Source organism: Salvelinus fontinalis, chromosome 28 (assembly GCF_029448725.1).
Source record: "Salvelinus fontinalis isolate EN_2023a chromosome 28, ASM2944872v1, whole genome shotgun sequence".
In the NCBI taxonomy this organism is placed as follows: domain Eukaryota; kingdom Metazoa; phylum Chordata; class Actinopteri; order Salmoniformes; family Salmonidae; genus Salvelinus; species Salvelinus fontinalis.
Window position 1 is genome coordinate 45,581,987 of NC_074692.1, and position 22,700 is coordinate 45,604,686.

At 46.2% G+C, this 22,700-nt stretch overlaps 1 protein-coding gene across 2 annotated transcripts in view; it reads left to right on the forward strand.

The window, feature by feature from the left end:
• Positions 1-17,582, forward strand: part of arl15a (ADP-ribosylation factor-like 15a) — a 179,578-nt gene extending 161,996 nt beyond the window's left edge. For both annotated transcript variants that reach the window (XM_055887863.1, XM_055887861.1), the window contains exon 4: positions 15,427-17,582. In XM_055887863.1, coding sequence (XP_055743838.1) covers positions 15,427-15,701 — 275 coding nt within the window. In that variant the 3' untranslated portion in view covers positions 15,702-17,582. The remainder of the gene's footprint in view (positions 1-15,426) is intronic.
• The last annotated feature ends 5,118 nt before the right edge of the window (positions 17,583-22,700 follow it).

Consider the following 22,700-nt stretch of genomic DNA (forward strand, 5'->3'; position numbering starts at 1 on the left):
CTTTTGAGGATCTGAGGACCCATGCCAAATATTTTCAGTCTCCTGAGGGGGAATAGGTTTTGTTGTGCCCTCTTCACGACTGTCTTGGTGTGCTTGGACCATGTTAGTTTGTTGGTGATGTGGACACCAAGGGACTTGAAGCTCTCAACCTGCTCCACTACAGCCCCGTCGATGAGAATGGGGGCGTGCTCGGTCCTCCTTTTCCTGTAGTCCACAATCATCTCCTTTGTCTTGATCACTTTGAGGGAGAGGTTGTTGTCCTTGCACCACACAGTCAGGTCTCTGACCTCCTCCCTATAGGCTGTCACATCGTTGTCAGTGATCAGGCCTAACTTAATGATGGTGTTGGAGTCGTGCCTGGCCATGCAGTCGTGGGTGAACAGGGAGTACAGGAGGGGGCTGAGCACGCACCCCTGATGGGCCCCTGTGTTGAGGATCAATATGGCGGATATGTTGTTACCTACCCTTACCACCTGGGGGCGGCCCGTCAGGAAGTCCAGGATCCAGTTGCAGAGGGAGGTGTTTAATTCCAGGGTCCTTAGTTTAGTGATGAGCTTTGCGGGCACTATGGTGTTGAACGCTGAGCTGTAGTCAATGAATAGCATTCTCACATAAGTGTTCCTTTTGTCCAGGTGTGAAAGGGCAGTGTAGAGTGGATCTTTTGGGGCGGTATGCAAATTGGAGTGGGTCTAGGGTTTCTGGGATAATGGTGTTGATGTGAGCCATGACCAGCTTTTCAAAGCACTTCATGGCTACAGACATGAGTGCTACGGGTCAGTAGTCATTTAGGCAGGTTACCTTAGTGTTCTTTGGCACAGGCACTATGGTGGTCTGCTTGAAACATGTTGGCATTACGGACTCAGACAGGGAGAGGTTGAAAATGTCAGTGAAGACACTTGCCAGTTGGTCAGCGCATGCTCGGAGTACACGTCCTGGTAATCCGTCTGGCCCTGCGGCCTTGTGAATGTTGACCTGTTTAAAGGTCTTACTCACATTGGGTGCCGAGAGTGTGATCACACAGTCGTCCGGAACATCTGATGCTCTCATGCATGTTTCAGTGTTACTTGCCTCGAAGCGAGCATGGAAGTTATTTAGGCTTGTGTCACTGGGCAGCTTTCGGCCGTGCTTCCCTTTGTAGTCAGTAATAGTTTACAAGCCCTGCCACATCCAACGAGCGTCAGAGCCGGTGTAGTACTATTTTATCTTAGTCCTGTATTGACGCTTTGCTTGTTTGATGGTTTGTCAGCGGGTGTAGCGGGATTTCTTATAAGCTTCTAGGTTAGAGACAGACATGCTTGGTGCTGGTTTAGATAGACTCTACAGGGTTCTGTGGTTGGTTATTAAGACAGACATGCTTGGTGGTGGTTTCGAAAGACTCTACAGCATTCCAAATGTCACCCCATTGCCTGTATAGTACACTACTTTTGACCGGAAGCCTATTCGCCCTGGTCGGTAGTCGACTAAACAGGGTGACGTTTGGGACGCACATTGCTGCTTTAACATAACTTTAGTGTTCTTCTCTCCCTTGGTCTTCTGCCTGAGTGGAGAAAAGAAAGGCAGTCTGTTTTCTGTTAGAGAGAACGTCAAAGGAGCTTTGCTTTGACTGGAGTTACAGAGCAAAACATCCCATTAGCAACGTGTTTGATTAGCAACGTGTTTGATTAGCAACATGTTTGATTAGCAACGTGTTTGATTAGCAACGTGTTTGATTAGCAGCGTGTTTGATTAGCAAACGTGTTTGATTAGCAACATGTTTGATTAGCAAAACGTCCGATTAGCAACACGTTTGATTAGCAACACGTTTGATTAGCAAAACGTCCGATTAGCAAAACGTCCGATTAGCAACACGTTTGATTAGCAACATGTTTGATTAGCAACATGTTTGATTAGCAAAACGTCCGATTAGCAACACGTTTGATTAGCAACACGTTTGATTAGCAACACGTTTGATTATCAACATGTTTGATTAGCAACATGTTTGATTAGCAACATGTTTGATTAGCAACATGTTTGATTAGCAACATGTTTGATTAGCAACATGTTTGATTAGCAAAACGTCCGATTAGCAACATGTTTGATTAGCAAACGTGTTTGATTAGCAACATGTTTGATTATCAACGTGTTTGATTAGCAACGTGTTTGATTAGCAACATGTTTGATTATCAACGTGTTTGATTAGCAACGTGTTTGATTAGCAACGTGTTTAATTAGCCGCGTGTTTGATTAGCAACGTGTTTGATTATCAACGTGTTTGATTAGCAACGTGTTTGATTAGCAACGTGTTTAATTAGCCGCGTGTTTGATTAGCAACGTGTTTGATTAGCAACGTGTTTGATTAGCAACGTGTTTGATTAGCAACGTGTTTGATTAGCAACGTGTTTGATTAGCAACGTGTTTGATTAGCAACATGTTTGATTAGCAACGTGTTTGATTAGCAACGTGTTTGATTAGCAACATGTTTGATTAGCAACATGTTTGATTAGCAACGTGTTTGATTAGCAACGTGTTTGATTATCAACGTGTTTGATTAGCAACGTGTTTGATTAGCAACGTGTTTGATTAGCAACATGTTTGATTAGCAACGTGTTTGATTAGCAACATGTTTGATTAGCAACGTGTTTGATTAGCAACGTGTTTGATTAGCAACGTGTTTAATTAGCAACGTGTTTGATTAGCAACGTGTTTGAATTTCAAGGTAAAAGTTGAAGAAGAGTGAGTGAGTGAGTCGGGCATGCATGGGGAAAAGGTTTTTCAAGTCAACCACGGCAGAATAAGAGACCGTACACAGCCTGGTTTCTACCTAACAGAGAACAAGACATCTGAACAGTAGCCTAGAATATGATGAAGCACTCAACTACGATATTCAAGTGCATCCATCCATACGTCCATTTATCCATCGGTCCATCCATCCATCCATCCATCCATCTATCCATTTAGCCATCCATCCATTAATCCATCCATCCATTTATCCATCCATTTATCCATCCATCCATCCATCTATCAATCCATCCATTCATCCTATCATTCGTTCATCTATCCTTTTAATTCATTCATTTATAAAAAAAATGATGAAATAAAATGCTCCCTGACTCTGACAGGCCGACATCATGTTTTGATAACAATATATCGTCTCTTATCAGGCCAATAGGTGGCAGGAGTTGCCAGTCAGTCAGACAGTAACACACGACTGACCTTCCCTTGCGGCTCAGTTGGAAGAGCATCGCCCTTATAACTGTCGTTGTGGTTTTGATTCCCATGGGGGGGGGGGGGGGGGGGGGGATTGTACGCACTCACTACTACAAGTCACTCTGGATAAGAGAGTCTGCTATACATGATTCAAATGTAGATTCCACCCAGTTTCCAGGCAAAGACGGAAAAATACAACTTCCAACTGCCACTTTGTCTGATAACTTGCCATCCCAATAAGAAGTTGTGTTGCGTGATGTATAAACACTTACCCGGCTTCACAGTTTGTCACTGCATCCCAATGTACCTTCCCGTGTGAGCTAATAACAACAGTTCACATGATAGCAAACGAGGGAAGGAAGTTACATGCAGGAAAGGAGGAAGGAAAAATAATACTTATTTTTTTCGCTGATTAAGTCCCATAATGAGGTGTAACTCTCCTTCCCTCTTCGGCCTCCTGGGCTGTGCCAACCCAGACAGTGAGAGGGAAGACAGACAGGATGGAATGGAGGGGGAGGAGAGGGGAGGGAAGACAGGCAGGGTGAGGGGAGGAGAGGGGAGGGAAGACAGACAGGGTGGGATGGAGGGGGAGGAGAGGCGAGGGAAGACAGACAGGGTGGGATGGAGGGGGAGGAGAGGGGAGGGAAGACAGACAGGGTGGGATGGAGGGGGACAGGAGGGGAGGGAAGACAGACAGGGTGGGATGGAGGGGGAGGAGAGGCGAGGGAAGACAGACAGGGTGGGATGGAGGGGGAGGAGAGGGGAGGGAAGACAGACAGGGTGGGATGGAGGGGGAGGAGAGGCGAGGGAAGACAGACTGGGTGGGATGGAGGGGGAGGAGAGGCGAGGGAAGAAAAAGGGAGGGGTGGAGGGGGAGGAGAGGGGAGGGAAGACAGACAGGGTGGGATGGAGGGGGAGGAGAGGCGAGGGAAGACGGACAGGGTGGGATGGAGGGGGAGGAGAGGCGAGGGAAGACAGACAGGGTGGGATGGAGGGGGAGGAGAGGCGAGGGAAGAAAAAGGGAGGGATGGAGGGGGAGGAGAGGTGAGGGAAGACAGACAGGGTGGGATGGAGGGGGAGGAGAGGCGAGGGAAGAAAAAGGGAGGGATGGAGGGGGAGGAGAGGGGAGGGAAGACAGACAGGGTGGGATGGAGGGGGAGGAGAGGGGAGGGAAGACAGACAGGGTGGGATGGAGGGGGAGGAGAGGCGAGGGAAGACAGACAGGGTGGGATGGAGGGGGAGGAGAGGCGAGGGAAGAAAAAGGGAGGGATGGAGGGGGAGGAGAGGTGAGGGAAGACAGACAGGATGGAATGGAGGGGGAGGAGGGGGGAGGGAAGAAAAAGGGAGGGATGGAGGGGGAGGAGAGGGGAGGGAAGACAGACAGGGTGGGATGGAGGGGGAGGAGAGGCGAGGGAAGAAAAAGGGAGGGATGGAGGGGGAGGAGAGGGGAGGGAAGACAGACAGGGTGGGATGGAGGGGGAGGAGGGGCGAGGGAAGAAAAAGGGAGGGATGGAGGGGGAGGAGGGAAGAGAGACAGGTTCAGCTGGAAGGGGAGGAGTGGGAAGGGGAGACAGACAGACAGGGTGATTCATGTTATGTAGGTCTCTTCCTCTAATGACTTACACTGGACCTTGGTGAGCAGATATACTGTATGTTACTGGGCCTGGTGAGCAGATCAATCAATTTTCAATCAATCAATCAATTTTATTTTATATAGCCCTTCGTACATCAGATAATATCTCGAAGTGCTGTACAGAAACCCAGCCTAAAACCCCAAACAGCTAGAATGCAGGTGTAGAAGCACGGTGGCTAGGAAAAACTCCCTAGAAAGGCCAAAACCTAGGAAGAAACCTAGAGAGGAACCAGGCTATGAGGGGTGGCCAGTCCTCTTCTGGCTGTGCCGGGTGGAGATTATAACAGAACTATGCCAAGATGTTCAAAAATGTTCATAAGTGACAAGCATGGTCAAATAATAATCATGAATAATTTTCAGTTGGCTTTTCATAGCTGATCATTAAGTGTTGAAAAACAGCAGGTCTGGGACAGGTGGCGGATCCATAACCGCAGGCAGAACAGCTGAAACTGGAATAGCAGCAAGGCCAGGCGGACTGGGGACAGCAAGGAGTCACCACGGGCGGCAGTCCCGACGCATGGTCCTAGGGCCCAGGTCCTCCGAGAGAAAGAAAGAGAGAAGGAGAAAATTAGAGAGAGCCAAGATTTTCAAAATGTTCATAAATGACAAGCATGGTCAAATAATAATCAGGAATAAATCTCAGTTGGCTTTTCATAGCCGATCATTAAGAGTTGAAAACAGCAGGTCTGGGACAGGTAGGGGTTCCATAACCGCAGGCAGAAGAGTTGAAACTGGAATAGCAGCAAGGCCAGGCGGACTGGGGGCAGCAAGGAGTCACCACGGCCGGTAGTCCCGACGTATGGTCCTAGGGCTCAGGTCCTCCGAGAGAAAGAGAGAAGGAGAAAATTAGAGAGAGCCAAGATTTTCAAAATGTTCATAAATGACAAGCATGGTCAAATAATAATCAGGAATAAATCTCAGTTGGCTTTTCATAGCCGATCATTAAGAGTTGAAAACAGCAGGTCTGGGACAGGTAGGGGTTTCGTAACCGCAGGCAGAAACAGTTGAAACTGGAATAGCAGCAAGGCCGGGCGGACTGGGGACAGCAAGATATACTGTATGTTATTGGACCTGGTGAGCAGATATACTGTATGTTAGTGGACCTGGTGAGCAGATATACTGTATATTATTGGACCTGGTGAGCAGATATACTGTATATTATTGGACCTGGTGAGCAGATATACTGTATGTTAGTGGACCTGGTGAGCAGATATACTGTATATTATTGGACCTGGTGAGCAGATAAACAGTATGTTACTGGACCTGGTGAGCAGATATACTGTATGTTACTGGGCCTGGTGAGCAGATATACTGTATGTTATTGGGCCTGGTGAGCAGATATACTGTATGTTACTGGGCCTGGTGAGCAGATATACTGTATGTTACTGGACCTGGTGAGCAGATATACTGTATGTTACTGGACCTGGTGAGCAGATATACTGTATGTTACTGGGCCTGGTGAGCAGATATACTGTATGTTACTGGACCTGGTGAGCAGATATACTGGGCCTGGTGAGCAGATATACTGTATGTTATTGGACCTGGTGAGCAGATATACAGTATGTTACTGGGCCTGGTGAGCAGATATACTGGGCCTGGTGAGCAGATATACTGGGCCTGGTGAGCAGATATACTGTATGTTACTGGACCTGGTGAGCAGATATACTGTATGTTACTGGGCCTGGTGAGCAGATATACTGTATGTTACCGGACCTGGTGAGCAGATATACTGTATGTTACTGGACCTGGTGAGCAGATATACTGTATGTTACTGGGCCTGGTGAGCAGATATACTGTATGTTACTGGACCTGGTGAGCAGATATACTGTATGTTACTGGACCTGGTGAGCAGATATACTGGGCCTGGTGAGCAGATATACTGTATGTTACTGGACCTGGTGAGCAGATATACTGTATGTTACTGGGCCTGGTGAGCAGATATACTGTATGTTACTGGACCTGGTGAGCAGATATACTGTATGTTACTGGACCTGGTGAGCAGATATACTGTATGTTACTGGGCCTGGTGAGCAGATATACTGTATGTTACTGGACCTGGTGAGCAGATATACTGTATGTTACTGGGCCTGGTGAGCAGATATACTGTATGTTACTGGACCTGGTGAGCAGATATACTGTATGTTACTGGACCTGGTGAGCAGATATACTGTATGTTACTGGACCTGGTGAGCAGATATACTGTATGTTACTGGACCTGGTGAGCAGATATACTGTATGTTACTGGGCCTGGTGAGCAGATATACTGTATGTTACCGGACCTGGTGAGCAGATATACTGGGCCTGGTGAGCAGATATACTGGGCCTGGTGAGCAGATATACTGTATGTTACTGGACCTGGTGAGCAGATATACTGTATGTTACTGGACCTGGTGAGCAGATATACTGGGCCTGGTGAGCAGATATACTGGGCCTGGTGAGCAGATATACTGGGCCTGGTGAGCAGATATACTGGGCCTGGTGAACAGATATACAGTATGTTACTGGGCCTGGTGAGCAGATATACTGGGCCTGGTGAGCAGATATACTGTATGATACTGGGCCTGGTGAGCAGATATACTGTATGTTACTGGGCCTGGTGAGCAGATATACTGTATGTTACTGGACCTGGTGAGCAGATATACTGGGCCTGGTGAACAGATATACTGTATGTTACTGGGCCTGGTGAGCAGATATACTGTATGTTACTGGACCTGGTGAGCAGATATACTGGGCCTGGTGAACAGATATACAGTATGTTACTGGGCCTGGTGAGCAGATATACTGTATGTTACTGGACCTGGTGAGCAGATATACTGGGCCTGGTGAACAGATATACAGTATGTTACTGGGCCTGGTGAGCAGATATACTGGGCCTGGTGAGCAGATATACTGTATGATACTGGGCCTGGTGAGCAGATATACTGTATGTTACTGGGCCTGGTGAGCAGATATACTGTATGTTACTGGACCTGGTGAGCAGATATACTGGGCCTGGTGAACAGATATACTGTATGTTACTGGGCCTGGTGAGCAGATATACTGTATGTTACTGGACCTGGTGAGCAGATATACTGGGCCTGGTGAACAGATATACAGTATGTTACTGGGCCTGGTGAGCAGATATACTGTATGTTACTGGACCTGGTGAGCAGATATACTGGGCCTGGTGAACAGATATACAGTATGTTACTGGGCCTGGTGAGCAGATATACTGGGCCTGGTGAGCAGATATACTGTATGTTACTGGACCTGGTGAGCAGATATACTGTATGTTACTGGGCCTGGTGAGCAGATATACTGGGCCTGGTGAACAGATATACTGTATGTTACAGGGCCTGGTGAGCAGATATACTGTATGTTACTGGGCCTGGTGAGCAGATATACTGTATGTTACCGGACCTGGTGAGCAGATATACTGTATGTTACTGGACCTGGTGAGCAGATATACTGTATGTTACTGGACCTGGTGAGCAGATATACTGTATGATATACTGATATACTGCTGTTCCAGGTTGTTGGCCAGGGGGGAGGGGGGAGGGGGGGGGGATCAGTGCGCACGGCGATTTAATAACTCCAAGGGATCTGTGTTTACTTTGAAGAGAAATGTTTGTGTCGTAACACAGTACAGTGGAGTGTGTGTGTGTGTGTGTGTGTGTGTGTGTGTGTGTGTGTGTGTGTGTGTGTGTGTGTGTGTGTGTGTGTGTGTGTGTGTGTGTGTGTGTGTGCTGTAACACAACAACATGGTATACATTATGTGTGTCTGTCGTAACACAGTGAGTGAGCTTGGACACTCTAACGCCTGCGGGCTTTGGAGAGATGCAGACAGAGTTGCATGCAACAATAGCCAGACGTACACACACACAACGACGGAGTCAATACAGGAGCGGAACCACACAATGGAACATGTGGAACAATGGAACATTCTATGATCGTGTTCAAACAGAACGTTCAGGGAAACCTTTGTTGGTGATTCTTTTAGTTACATAATCATAACTGCAACATCGTAATAATTACTTCTCGGGGGGGGGGGATCTCTGTCCAAGTCTCTGATGTGTTGTCATGAATTGTTTGTTAGAGAAATGAAACATTCATCTGTGAAAAAAGAGTATTCACCGCTGTAAAGTTTGTTGTTTATCAAGTTGATAAATAAGGGAAAGCTTTTGGTTTTATGTTTGATGTTGTTGCTTTCTGTCATGGTGAATAACGTCACTGTCCTCTGTCATGGTGAACAACGTCACTGTCCTCTATAAGGGTGAACAACACTCTATTCCACTCTGTTCCCACCCTATTCCCACTCTATTCCCACCCTATTCCCACATTATTCCAACCCTGTTCCCATCCTGGTAACAACCTATTCCCTCCCTATTCCCACCTTATTCCCACTTTATTCCCACTCTATTCCTAAACTGTTCACACCCTCGTTCCACTCTATTCCCAAACTGTTCCCACTCTGTTCCCACCCTGTTGCCACTTTATTCCCACTCTATTAGCTGTCTACATACCACCACAGACCGATGCTGGCACTAAGACCACACTCAATGAGCTGTATGCCGTCAGAAGCAAACAGGAAAATGTTCATCCAGAGGCGGCGTTCCTTGTGGACGGGGACTTTAATGCAGGGAAACTTAAATCAGTTTTACTTAACCTCTCTAGTACAAGTGGGACGGTAGCGTCCCACCTCGACAACAGCCAGTGAAATTGGAGGGCGCCAAATTCAAAACAACAGAATTCCTCAAACATACAAGTATTATACACCATTTTAAAATAACATTTATTGTAAATCCAACCACAGTGTCCGATTTCAAAAAGGCTTTACTGCGAAAGAAAACCATACAGCCATTTTCCAGCCAAGGAGAGGGCTCACAAAAGTCAGAAATAGCGATTCAATTAATCACTAACCTTTGATGATCTTCATCAGATGGCACTTATAGGACTTCATGTTACACAATAGATGTATGTTTTGTTGGATAAAGTTCATATTTATATCCAAAAATCTCAGTTTACATTGGCGAGTTATGTTCAGAAATGCATTGTGTCAAACAATCATCCGGTGAAAGTGTAGAGAGCCACATCAAATTACAGAAATACTCATCATAAACATTGATCTAAGATACAAGTGTTTAACATACATTTAAAGATAAACTTCTCCTTACTGCAACCGCTGTGTCAGATTTCAAAAAGGCTTTACGGCGAAAGCACACTTTGCTATTATGTTAGGTCAGCGCCTAGCCACAGAAAACCATTCAGCCATTTTCCTACCAAGGAGAGGTGTCACAAAAGTCAGAAATAGAGTTAGAATTAATCACTTACCTTTGATGATCTTCATCTGATGGCACTCCCAGGTCTCCATGTTAGACATGTTATGTCCAAATACCTCCTTTTTGTTTGCACGTTTAGTCCAGTAATCAAAATGCACAAGGTGCGAGCACAAAGTCTAGACGAAAAGTAAAAAAAACGTTATATTACAGTTTGTAGAAACATGTCAAACGATGTATAGAATCAATCTTTAGGATGTTTTTACAATAAAGCTTCAATAATGTTTCAACCGGACAATTCCTTTGTCTTTAGAAATGAAAAGGAACGGAGCTCGTGCTCGCTCACAGCTGCGCGCGTGACTAAACTAAAGGCTTTCAACCAGACCCCTGATTCAAACCGCTCTGATTCGCTCCCCCTTCACAGTAGAAGCCTGAAACAACGTTCTAAAGACTGTTGACATCTAGTGGAAGCCTTAGGAAGTGCAATCTGACCCCATAGACACTCTATATTGGATAGGCAATCACTTGAAAAACTACAAACCTCAGATTTCCCACTTCCTGGTTGGATTTTTCTCAGGTTTTCACCTGCCATATGAGTTCTGTTATACTCACAGACATCATTCAAACGGTTTTAGAAACGTCAGAGTGTTTTCTGTCCAAATATACTATTAATATGCATATCCTAGCCTCTAGGCCTGAGTAGCAGGCAGTTTACTCTGGGCACGCTTTTCATCCGGACGTGAAAATACTGCCCCCTACACCAGTGAGGTTAATTTCTATCAGCATGTTAAATGTGCAACCAGAGGGGAAAAACTCTAGACCACTTTTACGCCACACACAGAGACGCTTACCAAGCTCTTTCTCACCCTCCATTTTGCAAATCTAACCATAATTCTATCCTCCTGATTCCTGCTTGAAAGCAAAAATTAAAGCAGGAAATACCAGTGACTCAGTCAATAAACAAGTAGTCAGATGAAGCAGATTGTCACGTTCCTGACCTGTTTTCCTTTGTTTTGTATTCATTTTAGTTGGTCAGGGCGTGAGTTGGGTGGGTTTGTCTATGTTTGTATTTCTATGTGGGGTTTTGTGTTCGGCCTGGTATGATTCTCAATTAGAGACAGGTGTGTATTGTTTGTCTCTAATTGAGAGTCATACAAAGGCAGCCAGGGTTTCACTGGTGTTTTGTGGGTGTTTGTTCCTGTGTCTTCACAGGACAGTTGAAGGTTAGTCTCATTTGTTGTTTTGTAGTTTTGTAGTGTATTGTTTTGCTGTTTTGATTAAAAGATGGCTTATTTCCCTCAATCCGCATCTTGGTCCTATCCATGCTCCTCCTCGTTTGAGGAGGAGAACAACATTGACTGCCTTTACAGAAACACCCACCACAACAGGACCAAGCGGATTGAGGAGAGAGAAAAGGAACTACAGCAATGGGGAAAAGAGGAATGGACTTGGGAGGAGATTCTGGACGGAGAAGGACCCTGGGCACAGCCAGTGGAGTGTCGCCGCCCCAAAGCGGAGCTGGAGGCAGCGAAAGCGGAGAGGCGGCATTATGAGGCGCTTGCAAGGCAGAGTGGCTGGAAACCCGAGAGGCTCACCCAAAAATTTCTTGGGGGGGGGGGGCTAAAGGGGAGTGTGGCGAAGCCGGGTTGGATACCTGAGCCAACTCCCCGGGCTTGCCGTGGAGTAAGAGGGCGTCGTACTGGTCAGACACCGTGTTATGCGGTGAAGCGCACGGTGTCCCCAGTACGCGTGCTTAGCCCAGTGCGGGCTATTCCACCTTGCCGCACTGGGAGGGCTAGGTTGGGCATCGAGCCGGATGCCATGAAGCCGGCCCAACGTATCTGGCCTCCAGTACGTCTCCTCGGGCCGGCGTACATGGCACCAGCCTTACAGGTGGTGTCCCCGGTTCGCCTGCATAGCCCAGTGCGGGCTATTCCACCTCGCCGCACTGGCAGGGCTACGGGGTCCATTCAACCTGGTAAGGTTGGGGAGGCTCGGTGCTCAAGAGCACGTGTCCTCCTTCACGGTCCGGTATATCCGGCGCCACCTTCCCACCCCAGCTCAGTACCACCAGTGCCTACACCACGCACCAGGCTTCCAGTGCATCTCCAGAGCCCTGTTCCTCTTCCACGTACTCTCCCTATGGTGCGTGTCTCCAGCCCGGTGCCTCCAGTTCCGGCACCACGCACCAAGCCTCCTGTGCGTCTCCAGAGCCCTGGACGCACTGTTCCTTCTCCCCGCACTCGCCCTGAGGTGCGTGCCCTCAGCCCGGTACCTCCAGTTCCGGTACCACGCACCAGGCCTAGAGTGCGCCACGAGAGTCCAGTGTGCCCTGTTCCTGTTCCCCGCACTCGCCCTGAGGTGCGTGCCCTCAGCCCGGTACCTCCAGTTCCGGTACCACGCACCAGGCCTATAGTGCGTCTCAGCCGGCCAGAGTCTGCCGTCTGCCCAGCGGTGCCTGAACGGCCCGTCTGCCCAGCTCCGTCTGAGCCATCTGTCTGCCCAGCGCCGTCTGAGCCATCTGTCTGCCCAGCGCCGTCTGAGCCATCTGTCTGCCCAGCGCCGTCTGAGCCATCTGTCTGCCCAGCGCCGTCTGAGCCATCTGTCTGCCCAGCGCCATCTGAGTCAGCCGTCTGCCACGAGCCAGTAGAGCCGCCCGTCTGTCCCGAGCCAGTAGAGCCGTCCGTCAGTCAGGAGCCGCTAGAGCCGTCCGTCAGTCAGGAGCTGCCAGAGACGCCCGCCAGTCAGGAGCTGCCAGAGACGCCCGCCAGTCAGGAGCTGCCAGAGACGCCCGCCAGTCAGGAGCTGCCAGAGACGCCCGCCAGTCAGGAGCTGCCAGAGACGCCCGCCAGTCAGGAGCTGCCAGAGACGCCCGCCAGTCAGGAGCTGCCAGAGACGCCCGCCAGTCAGGAGCTGCCCTACAGTCCGGAGCTGCCCTACAGTCCGGAGCTGCCCTACAGTCCGGAGCTGCCCTACAGTCCGGAGCTGCCCTACAGTCCGGAGCTGCCCTACAGTCCGGAGCAGCCACTCAGCCCGGACCTGCCGGAGTCCCTCAGCCAGGACCTGCCGGAGTCCCTCAGCCAGGACCTGCCGCCCCTTATCCCGGTGTTGCCCCTTGTCCCGGTGCTGCCCCTTGTCCCGGTGCTGCCCCTTGTCCCGGTGCTGCCCCTTGTCCCGGTGCTGCCCCTTGTCCCGGTGCTGGTCGCTCATTTAGGTGGTGTTAGTGGGAGGGTGGTCATTGGGAGGGGGATAAAGAAGCGGGGATTGATTATGGTGGGGTGGGGACCACGACCAGCGCCAGAGCCGCCACCGTGGACAGACGCCCACCCAGACCCTCCCCTAGACTTTGTGCTGGTGCGCCCGGAGTTCGCACCTTAAGGGGGGGGTTCTGTCACGTTCCTGACCTGTTTTCCTTTGTTTTGTATTCATTTTAGTTGGTCAGGGCGTGAGTTGGGTGGGTTTGTCTATGTTTGTATTTCTATGTGGGGTTTTGTGTTCGGCCTGGTATGATTCTCAATTAGAGACAGGTGTGTATTGTTTGTCTCTAATTGAGAGTCATACAAAGGCAGCCAGGGTTTCACTGGTGTTTTGTGGGTGTTTGTTCCTGTGTCTTCACAGGACAGTTGAAGGTTAGTCTCATTTGTTGTTTTGTAGTTTTGTAGTGTATTGTTTTGCTGTTTTGATTAAAAGATGGCTTATTCCCCTCAATCCGCATCTTGGTCCTATCCATGCTCCTCCTCGTTTGAGGAGGAGAACAACATTGACTGCCTTTACACAGATGCTAAACTACAGGACTGTCCTGCTATCACAGAGTGGAATTTTTTTCTGGAACTGTTCCGATGGCATTGAGGAGTACACCACATCATACGTACATACGTACATACCCCAACAAGAAGCCATGGATTACAGGCAACATCTGCATTGAACTAAAGGGTAGACCTGCCGCTTTCAATGGAGCGGAACTCTAACCCGGAAGCTTATAAGAAATCCCGCTATGCCCTCCGACGAACCATCAAACAGGCAAAGCGTCAATACAGAAGTATCCAATCATCCGCTGAACCAGTCCCTCTTGCTTTAGCCCACATAGCATTTAGTTCCCTTATGATTTTAGTAAGTTCCTTAGTAAACAAAGGGTTCTCTCTGCCCTTAATACTGAATGTTTTAAAAGGGGCCTATTGCATACATCCTGGAATACGTTGTAGAAGTAAGAAAAGGTTCAACAACAGGGATTAATTCCATTCTATTCCATTCAATGCTAAATACATCATGTAAGGTGAATGCACCAATTTGTAAGTCGCTCTGGATAAGAGCGTCTGCTAAATGACTTAAATGTAAATGTAAAAAACCTTGAATATCAAACCGCTTCCGGTTTCTTTTCCTAATGACACGTAGAGATTTTCTTAGGAATTTTTCCATCTCTCACACAGGCACAGTGATCACTAATGTCATTTGCAAAAATACCAGAAGCATTACAACGATGGGGAGTATTGGTTAAGATCGAATCAATCAAGAGGATTTCAGAGGATATGTTTATATTCAACCTCGTTACACTGTTGACAATCTGAGTGAGATTATAGGTATTACGTAGAATTTAGAGTTGATCAGAGTTAGATGTTAGCCAGTCCTGATTCAGATCACCCATCAGGACAAACTCACAATTGACATTCTGTGATAAGAATTTGAAAATACAATCCAGAGAGCCAACAGTAGTAGATGGAGGTTTATAACAACAAGATACAACAATATTTTAAAGATGAGCCAAGGGGTTAGGTTCAAAAGACAGATATTCAAATTGCTGAGGTTTAGTAACAGAAGTCAGAACCCGAGAACTTGTCTTTTACATATACAGCAACACCCCCCCCTTAGATTTACCATCTGCACCAAAAACATTGTTACCATTTATGCCAAATTTTTTGTCTGTAATAGATTTTTTGAGCCAGGTTTCAGAAAGCATAAATACGTCAGGGTCGGCAGTTTTTATTCATATATTCACAAAATCAAACTTTGGTAGAAGACTTCTGCAGTATATAGTATACTTTTTATAGATGATGCATTATATAGTATATATTACAGTATGTGTAATATTGTTCATGTATTATGCTGTATATATAGTATATATTAAGGGATATTTTATACTGTTAATTTATGACGCTGTATTTACAGTATTGTACAGTATATACAGGGTATATTATAGGATACTGTGTAACTCAATCGGTCCTGTCTTACTGCAGTGGTTTTTAACAATAGCATTTTGTTTTTTTTACCAAGAGTTGTTGAATATCTTTTCATATTCAGTTTGGAAGAGATGATGAAGGTAACGACAGCTTTCTTCTTCTTCTCGTCTTCCTCCAGGAGCGGAGAACATTAAGAAGTACTGGTCTCGCTACTACCAGGGTTCTCAGGGTGTGGTGTTCGTATTGGACAGCGCTTCTTCAGACGAGGAGTTGGAGTCGGCCCGCAACGAGCTCCACTCTGCCCTGCAGCACCCCCAGCTCTGCACCCTGCCCTTCCTCATACTGGCCAACCACCAGGACAGACCTGCTGCACGCACACCCAACCAGGTAGACTGTTGGACTACATTTACATTTAAGTCATTTAGCAGACGCTCTTATCCAGAAGCGACTTAGAAATCGGATAGCATTGAGATTTTCACAGCTTTTCACTTTCTTACATATTTCAGTGTAGTTACATCATATTTCAAAACTAGTTACATACAGTATATATATATTTTTATACCTTTATTTAACTAGGCAAGTCAGTTAAGAACAAATTCTTACTTTCAATGACAACCTAGGAACAGTGGATTAACTGCCTTGTTCAGGGGCAGAACGACAGATTTGTACCTTGTCAGCTCGGGGATTTGAACTTGCAACCTTCCGGTTACTAGTCCAACACTCTAACCACTAGGCTACCCTGCCGACTATTTTTTCCCAATGTACACAAACATCCAATGGAAGTGTGGATCATGATTTAACCCTTAGGAAAGACACACAGAGGTTGTAGAGGTTGGAGCAGCTAGACCCTGGAACAGTTTGAGGTATTCAGTGCCTTGCTCAAGGACACAACAGCAGGATTTGACACCAGCTCATCAGATCTGGGCAGAAACTATCTGTTTTCTCTTTCTGTTATCTGAACATACCAACTTTTCAAATACTTGAAATTAGTCAAATATAATTTATATAGATTTTAAAATGAAAAGGCAACTCGTTTTCTTTCTTTGATATTCAAATACAGGTCTCAGAAAAAAACAAATCAGATTTGAAAGCGTTTTGAATACCACTCAGAAAACCAAATCATAATTTAAGGTATTTGAATAAATGCAAGTTATTTGAAAACAAAACAACAACAAAAAAATGAACCAAATAACTACAACAGTTAGTTGAATGAGTCTAAATATATAATCGTTAGCACATGGTCGGGAGGGTCTCTTAGATAGGAATCTTAATATAGCGTATTAGCCTAGAATGAAATACATGAGGGATATGGAATCACCTTGACACAGACCACTAACACAAATCACTTTACACGTATTTTCGTAATGAGCGAGAGTACTATTGAAACACTTGACATCACGTTCTTGTGCGTGTGCAACAACTGTGTGATTATTACAACAGAGACATTTGTTGTTACATAGGACTTGTGGAAAATGTATTTTATAATTACATAATAATGGAGTTATTACAATGGAAATAAGAAATGTGTCACTATTCCTCTTGTGTACAGTAGTTACAAAAACTCTCAGCCAGAGTTCTCATGCAATTTACCAAAGTATTATGGAACAACGTGCTCGTAAAATGTTGCTTCAAAAGTAATTACAGTTTCATTACACAATTACAAGAACATTATACACAGGAACAGTTTAAACGTTAAGTGCTACAGAGAATGCTAACAGTAACAAAGTATGGCTAATAAGTTTTCAAAAGGAAACTTAAATACCCCCAAAACTGCCTAGGATGAAAATCATGTTAGTTGGTATTTGGAGTAAACTCTCCCTGATGGACAAACAGGTTCAAAGATGTTTTGGCTAAGCATCCAATTTGCTGTTTGCAAAATGTTTGCAAAATGTTTTTGCAGTATTTTTCTGGTATCATAAAATGAATTATGAATTACTCCTTATTGAAGGAGTCATACAGTAGTTGAGCATCACAATGTGCACTACTTAGCCACATTTCCAATATCTCATTCCAAAATCATGGGCTTTAATATGGAGTTGATCCCCCCCTTTGCTGCTATACTAGTCTCCACTCTTCTGGGAAGGCTTTCCACTAGATGTTGGAACATTGCTGCTATAACAGTCTCCACTCTTCTGGGAAGGCTTTCCACTAGATGTTGGAACATTGCTGCTGTAACAGTCTCCACTCTTCTGGGGAGGCTTTCCACTAGATGATGGAACATTGCTGCTATAACAGTCTCCACTCTTCTGGGAAGGCTTTCCACTAGATGTTGGAACATTGCTGCTGTAACAGTCTCCACTCTTCTGGGGAGGCTTTCCACTAGATGATGGAACATTGCTGCTATAACAGTCTCCACTCTTCTGGGAAGGCTTTCCACTAGATGTTGGAACATTGCTGCTATAATAGTCTCCACTCTTCTGGGAAGGCTTTCCACTAGATGTTGGAACATTGCTGCTATACTAGTCTCCACTCTTCTGGGAAGGCTTTCCACTAGATGTTGGAACATTGCTGCTATAACAGTCTCCACTCTTCTGGGAAGGCTTTCCACTAGATGTTGGAACATTGCTGCTATACTAGTCTCCACTCTTCTGGGAAGGCTTTCCACTAGATGTAGGTACATTGCTGCTATACTAGTCTCCACTCTTCTGGGAAGGCTTTCCACTAGATGTAGGAACATTGCTGCTATACTAGTCTCCACTCTTCTGGGAAGGCTTTCCACTAGATGTTGGAACATTGCTGCTATACTAGTCTCCACTCTTCTGGGAAGGCTTTCCACTAGATGTTGGAACATTGCTGCTATACTAGTCTCCACTCTTCTGGGAAGGCTTTCCACTAGATGTAGGAACATTGCTGCTATAATAGTCTCCACTCTTCTGGGAAGGCTTTCCACTAGATGTAGGAACATTGCTGCTATAATAGTCTCCACTCTTCTGGGAAGGCTTTCCACTAGATGTAGGAACATTGCTGCTATACTAGTCTCCACTCTTCTGGGAAGGCTTTCCACTAGATGTTGGAACATTGCTGCTATAATAGTCTCCACTCTTCTGGGAAGGCTTTCCACTAGATGTAGGAACATTGCTGCTATAATAGTCTCCACTCTTCTGGGAAGGCTTTCCACTAGATGTAGGAACATTGCTGCTATACTAGTCTCCACTCTTCTGGGAAGGCTTTCCACTAGATGTAGGAACATTGCTGCTATACTAGTCTCCACTCTTCTGGGAAGGCTTTCCACTAGATGTTGGAACATTGCTGCTATACTAGTCTCCACTCTTCTGGGAAGGCTTTCCACTAGATGTTGGAACATTGCTGCTATACTAGTCTCCACTCTTCTGGGAAGGCTTTCCACTAGATGTTGGAACATTGCTGCTGTAACAGCCTCCACTCTTCTGGGAAGGCTTTCCACTAGATGTTGGAACATTGCTGCTATACTAGTCTCCACTCTTCTGGGAAGGCTTTCCACTAGATGTAGGAACATTGCTGCTATACTAGTCTCCACTCTTCTGGGAAGGCTTTCCACTAGATGTAGGCACTGATGTTGGACGATTAGGCCTGGCTCGCAGTCACAGACAGTGACACATGGACAGACAGTGACACATTCAATTCCACATTGCACACTCTTGCCTGCATCTAGCTGATCTAGGGTGCAATCGTTAGTCCAACAGTTGCAAATGAGAGTTTCTATTGGACAAATTCAGGTATGATTATCCCAGTTTTGTTCCTTTTACTTCTGTTTAAGAAACATTTTTCTCACAATATCAGCGGAATGAATACATCCCTGATCACATCAGTTCACTTTCATAGCAGCCACGTTATATTCCTTCTTGTATCTATGCGTTCTCCTCCTCTCACCTTTTCCCTTCACTTGTGGACTTCAATGAACAACACATCCAACTCTCTGTCAGGCGAAAAAACCTTTCCGAGCCAAACCATATCATAACCGCTACACACAGCCTACATCGTTGTCACCATATTAGCTAAAGTAACGTCGTAGTCAACGTACAGTTGAAGTCGGAAGTTTACAAACACTTAGGTTGGAGTCATTGAAACTCGTTTTTCAACCACTCCACAAATGTCTTGTTAACAAACTATAGTTTTTGCAAGTCGGTTAGGACATCTACTTTGTGCATGACACAAGTAATTTTTCCAACAATTGTTTACAGACAGATTATTTCACTTATCACTTTCACTTTCACTTATTTCACTTACTTTCACTGTATCACAATTCCAGTGGGTCAGAAGTTTACGTACATGAAGCTGACTGTGCCTTTAAACAGCTAGGAAAATTCCAGAAAATTATGTCATGACTTTAGAAGCTTCTGATAGGCTAATTGACATAATTTGAGTCAATTGGAGACGTACCTGTGGATGTATTTCAAGGCCTACCTTCAAACTCAGTGCCTCTTTGCTTGACATCATGGGAAAATCAAAAGAAATCAGCCAAAACCTCAGAAAAAAATTGTAGACCTCCACAAGTCTGGTTCATCCTTGGGAGCAATTTCCAAATGCCTGAAGGTACCACTTTCATCTGTACAAACAATAGTACCCAACTATAAACACCATGGGACCACGCAGCCGTCATACCGCTCAGGAAGGAAACGCGTTCTGTCTCCTAGAGATGAACGTACTTTGGTGAGAAAAGTGCAAGTCAATCAGCAAGGAAGAAGCCACTGCTCCAAAACCGCCATAAAAAAGCCAGACTACGGTTTGCAACTGCACATGGGGACAAAGATCATACTTTTTGGAGAAAGGTCCTCTGGTCTGATGAAACAAAAATAGAACTGTTTGGCCATAATGACCATTGTTATGTTTGGAGGAAAAAAGGGGATGCTTGCAAGCTGAAGAACACCATCCCAACCGTGATGCACGGGGGTGGCAGCATCATGTTGTGGGGGTGCTTTTCTGCAGGAGGGACTGGTGCACTTCACAAAATAGATGGCTTCATGAGGATGGAAAATAATGTGGATATATTGAAGCAAAATCTCAAGACATCAGTCAGGAAGTTAAAGTTTGGCGCAAATGGGTCTTCCAAATGGACAATGACCCCAAGCATACTTCCAAAGTTGTGGCAAAATGGCTTAAGGACAACAAAGTCAAGGTATTGGAGTGGCCATCACAAAGCCCTGACCTCCAACCCAATCGAAAATTTGTGGACAGAATTGAAAAATCATGTGCGAGCAAGGAGGCCTACAAACCTGACCCAGTTACAGCAGCTCTGTCAGGAGGAATGGGCCAAAATTCACCCAACTTATTGGGGGAAGTTTGTGGAAGGCTACCCGAAACATTTGACCCAAGATAAACAATTTAAAGGCAATGCTACCAAATGCTAATTGAGTATATGTAAACTTCTGACCCACTGGGAATGTGATGAAAGAAATAAAAGCTGAAATAAATCACTCTCTCTACTATTATTCTGACATTTCACATTCTTAAAATAAAGTGGTGATCCTAACTGACCTAAGACAGGGAATTTTTACTTGGATTAAATGTCAGGAATTGTGAAAAACTGAGTTTAAATGTATTTGACTAAGGTGGATGTAAACTTCCGAATTCACCTGTAGCTAATAGAACTAACGGTTAGTAAACCCGCTACAATCATGCAGTAACGTTACAGTGTACAGTCTTTAAGCAGTTTAGCAGTCATACCGGCGTGCCCCAGTGGCAATACATTTGTAAAACCAAAAGCTTGTAGAGAACAAGAAGGCCCGCACACTGTTGAAGCTTCCAATTCATCCAGAATATCTCTACCACACCTGCTGTCTCTAGAGAGTTTAAAACAGCAGGTGTGGGATAAGGACGTCCGGTGAACAGGTCAGGGTTCCATAGCCGCAGGCAGAACAGTTGAAACTGGGGCAGCAGCACAACCAGGTGGACTGGGGACAGCAAGGAGTCATCAGGCCAGGTAGTCCTGAGACATGGTCCTCCGAGAGAAAGTTAGAGAAAAAAAGAGAGAGAGAATTAGAGAGAGCATACTTAAATTCACACAGGTCACCGGATAAGACAGGAGAAATACTCCAGATTGACAGACTGGCCCTAGCCCCCCGACACAAACTATTGCAGCATAAACACTGGAGACTGAGACAGGAGGGGTCGGGAGACACTGTGGCCCCACACACACACACACACACACACACACACACACACACACACACACACACACACACACACACACACACACACACACACACACACACACACACACACACACACACACACACACACACACACACAGAGATTCACACAAACACAGAGACTCACACAAACACACCAGAGTGAGAATAGAGACTAAACAGGAGGTGAAAGACATGAGGAACTATGTGACAGTATAAGGGGTTTAGGTTATTTGACGGCTGGATCTATGAAAGGTAGCAGGGGCAGAACCAGGACATGTGTTCCCAACATGGGCTTCCTGAACCTCTGCCAAAACATCAGACAGCTGAAACCAGTTCCCTTGGACTCCAGAACACATCAGCAAACTCAAACCAGCTCCTTGGACTCAGAACACAGAAGCTCCATTTTCTTATTGGAGAAGATTCCGGATTTTTTTTTTTATGGTGTTGACATTCTCCAGTTCTAAAATATGGCTAACAGGTATAGTGCTTTATTCAGTGTGGGAGCTCTGAGCCGTATGGCCAGTTGTTGTAGGGTAGTAGAGACATGAAACACCACAAACCCCCCCCCACCCCCTCTCTCTCTCTCTCTCTCTCTCTCTCTGTCTCTCTCTCTCTCTCTCTCTGTCTCTCTCTGTCTCTCTCTCTCTCTCTCTCTCTCTCTCTCTCTCTCTCTCTCTCTCTCTCTCTCTCTCTGTCTTCAGGCTGCTGATGTTCTGTGGATATTCTCAATGTGGGATGTTTTGGCTAGCCGACTGATCGCTCCTTCTGTTCAGACTCTCGCTCATGTTTCAAAACCTCTTCTTCTTTTTCGTCTTCTTAGTGCGCTATCTAAGGGAATAGGGTGCCATTTGTTTCCACTCATTATCAGCGGCGACCTCAGATCTGATCACGCCCTGTGTCTTAATTTAACCCTGTCAGGTATCGGTCAGCCGGAAGGTATCGGTCAGCCAGAAGGTATCGGGCTCTGTGGGGTCTGTTTGTGTTTGTGAACACAAACAGTCTCCCCTGCTGGGAGGTGCTTGTGGGTAAACCCTGCTGGGAGGTGCTTGTGGGTAAACCCTGCTGGGAGGTGCGTGGGTAAACCCTGCTGGGAGGTGCTTGTGGGTAAACCCTGCTGGGAGGTGCTTGTGGGTAAACCCTGCTGGGAGGTGCGTGGGTAAACCCTGCTGGGAGGTGCGTGTGGGTAAACCCTGCTGGGAGGTGTGTGGGTAAACCCTGCTGGGAGGTGCTTGTGGGTAAACCCTGCTGGGAGGTGCTTGTGGGTAAACCCTGCTGGGAGGTGCTTGTGGGTAAACCCTGCTGGGAGGTGCGTGGGTAAACCCTGCTGGGAGGTGCTTGTGGG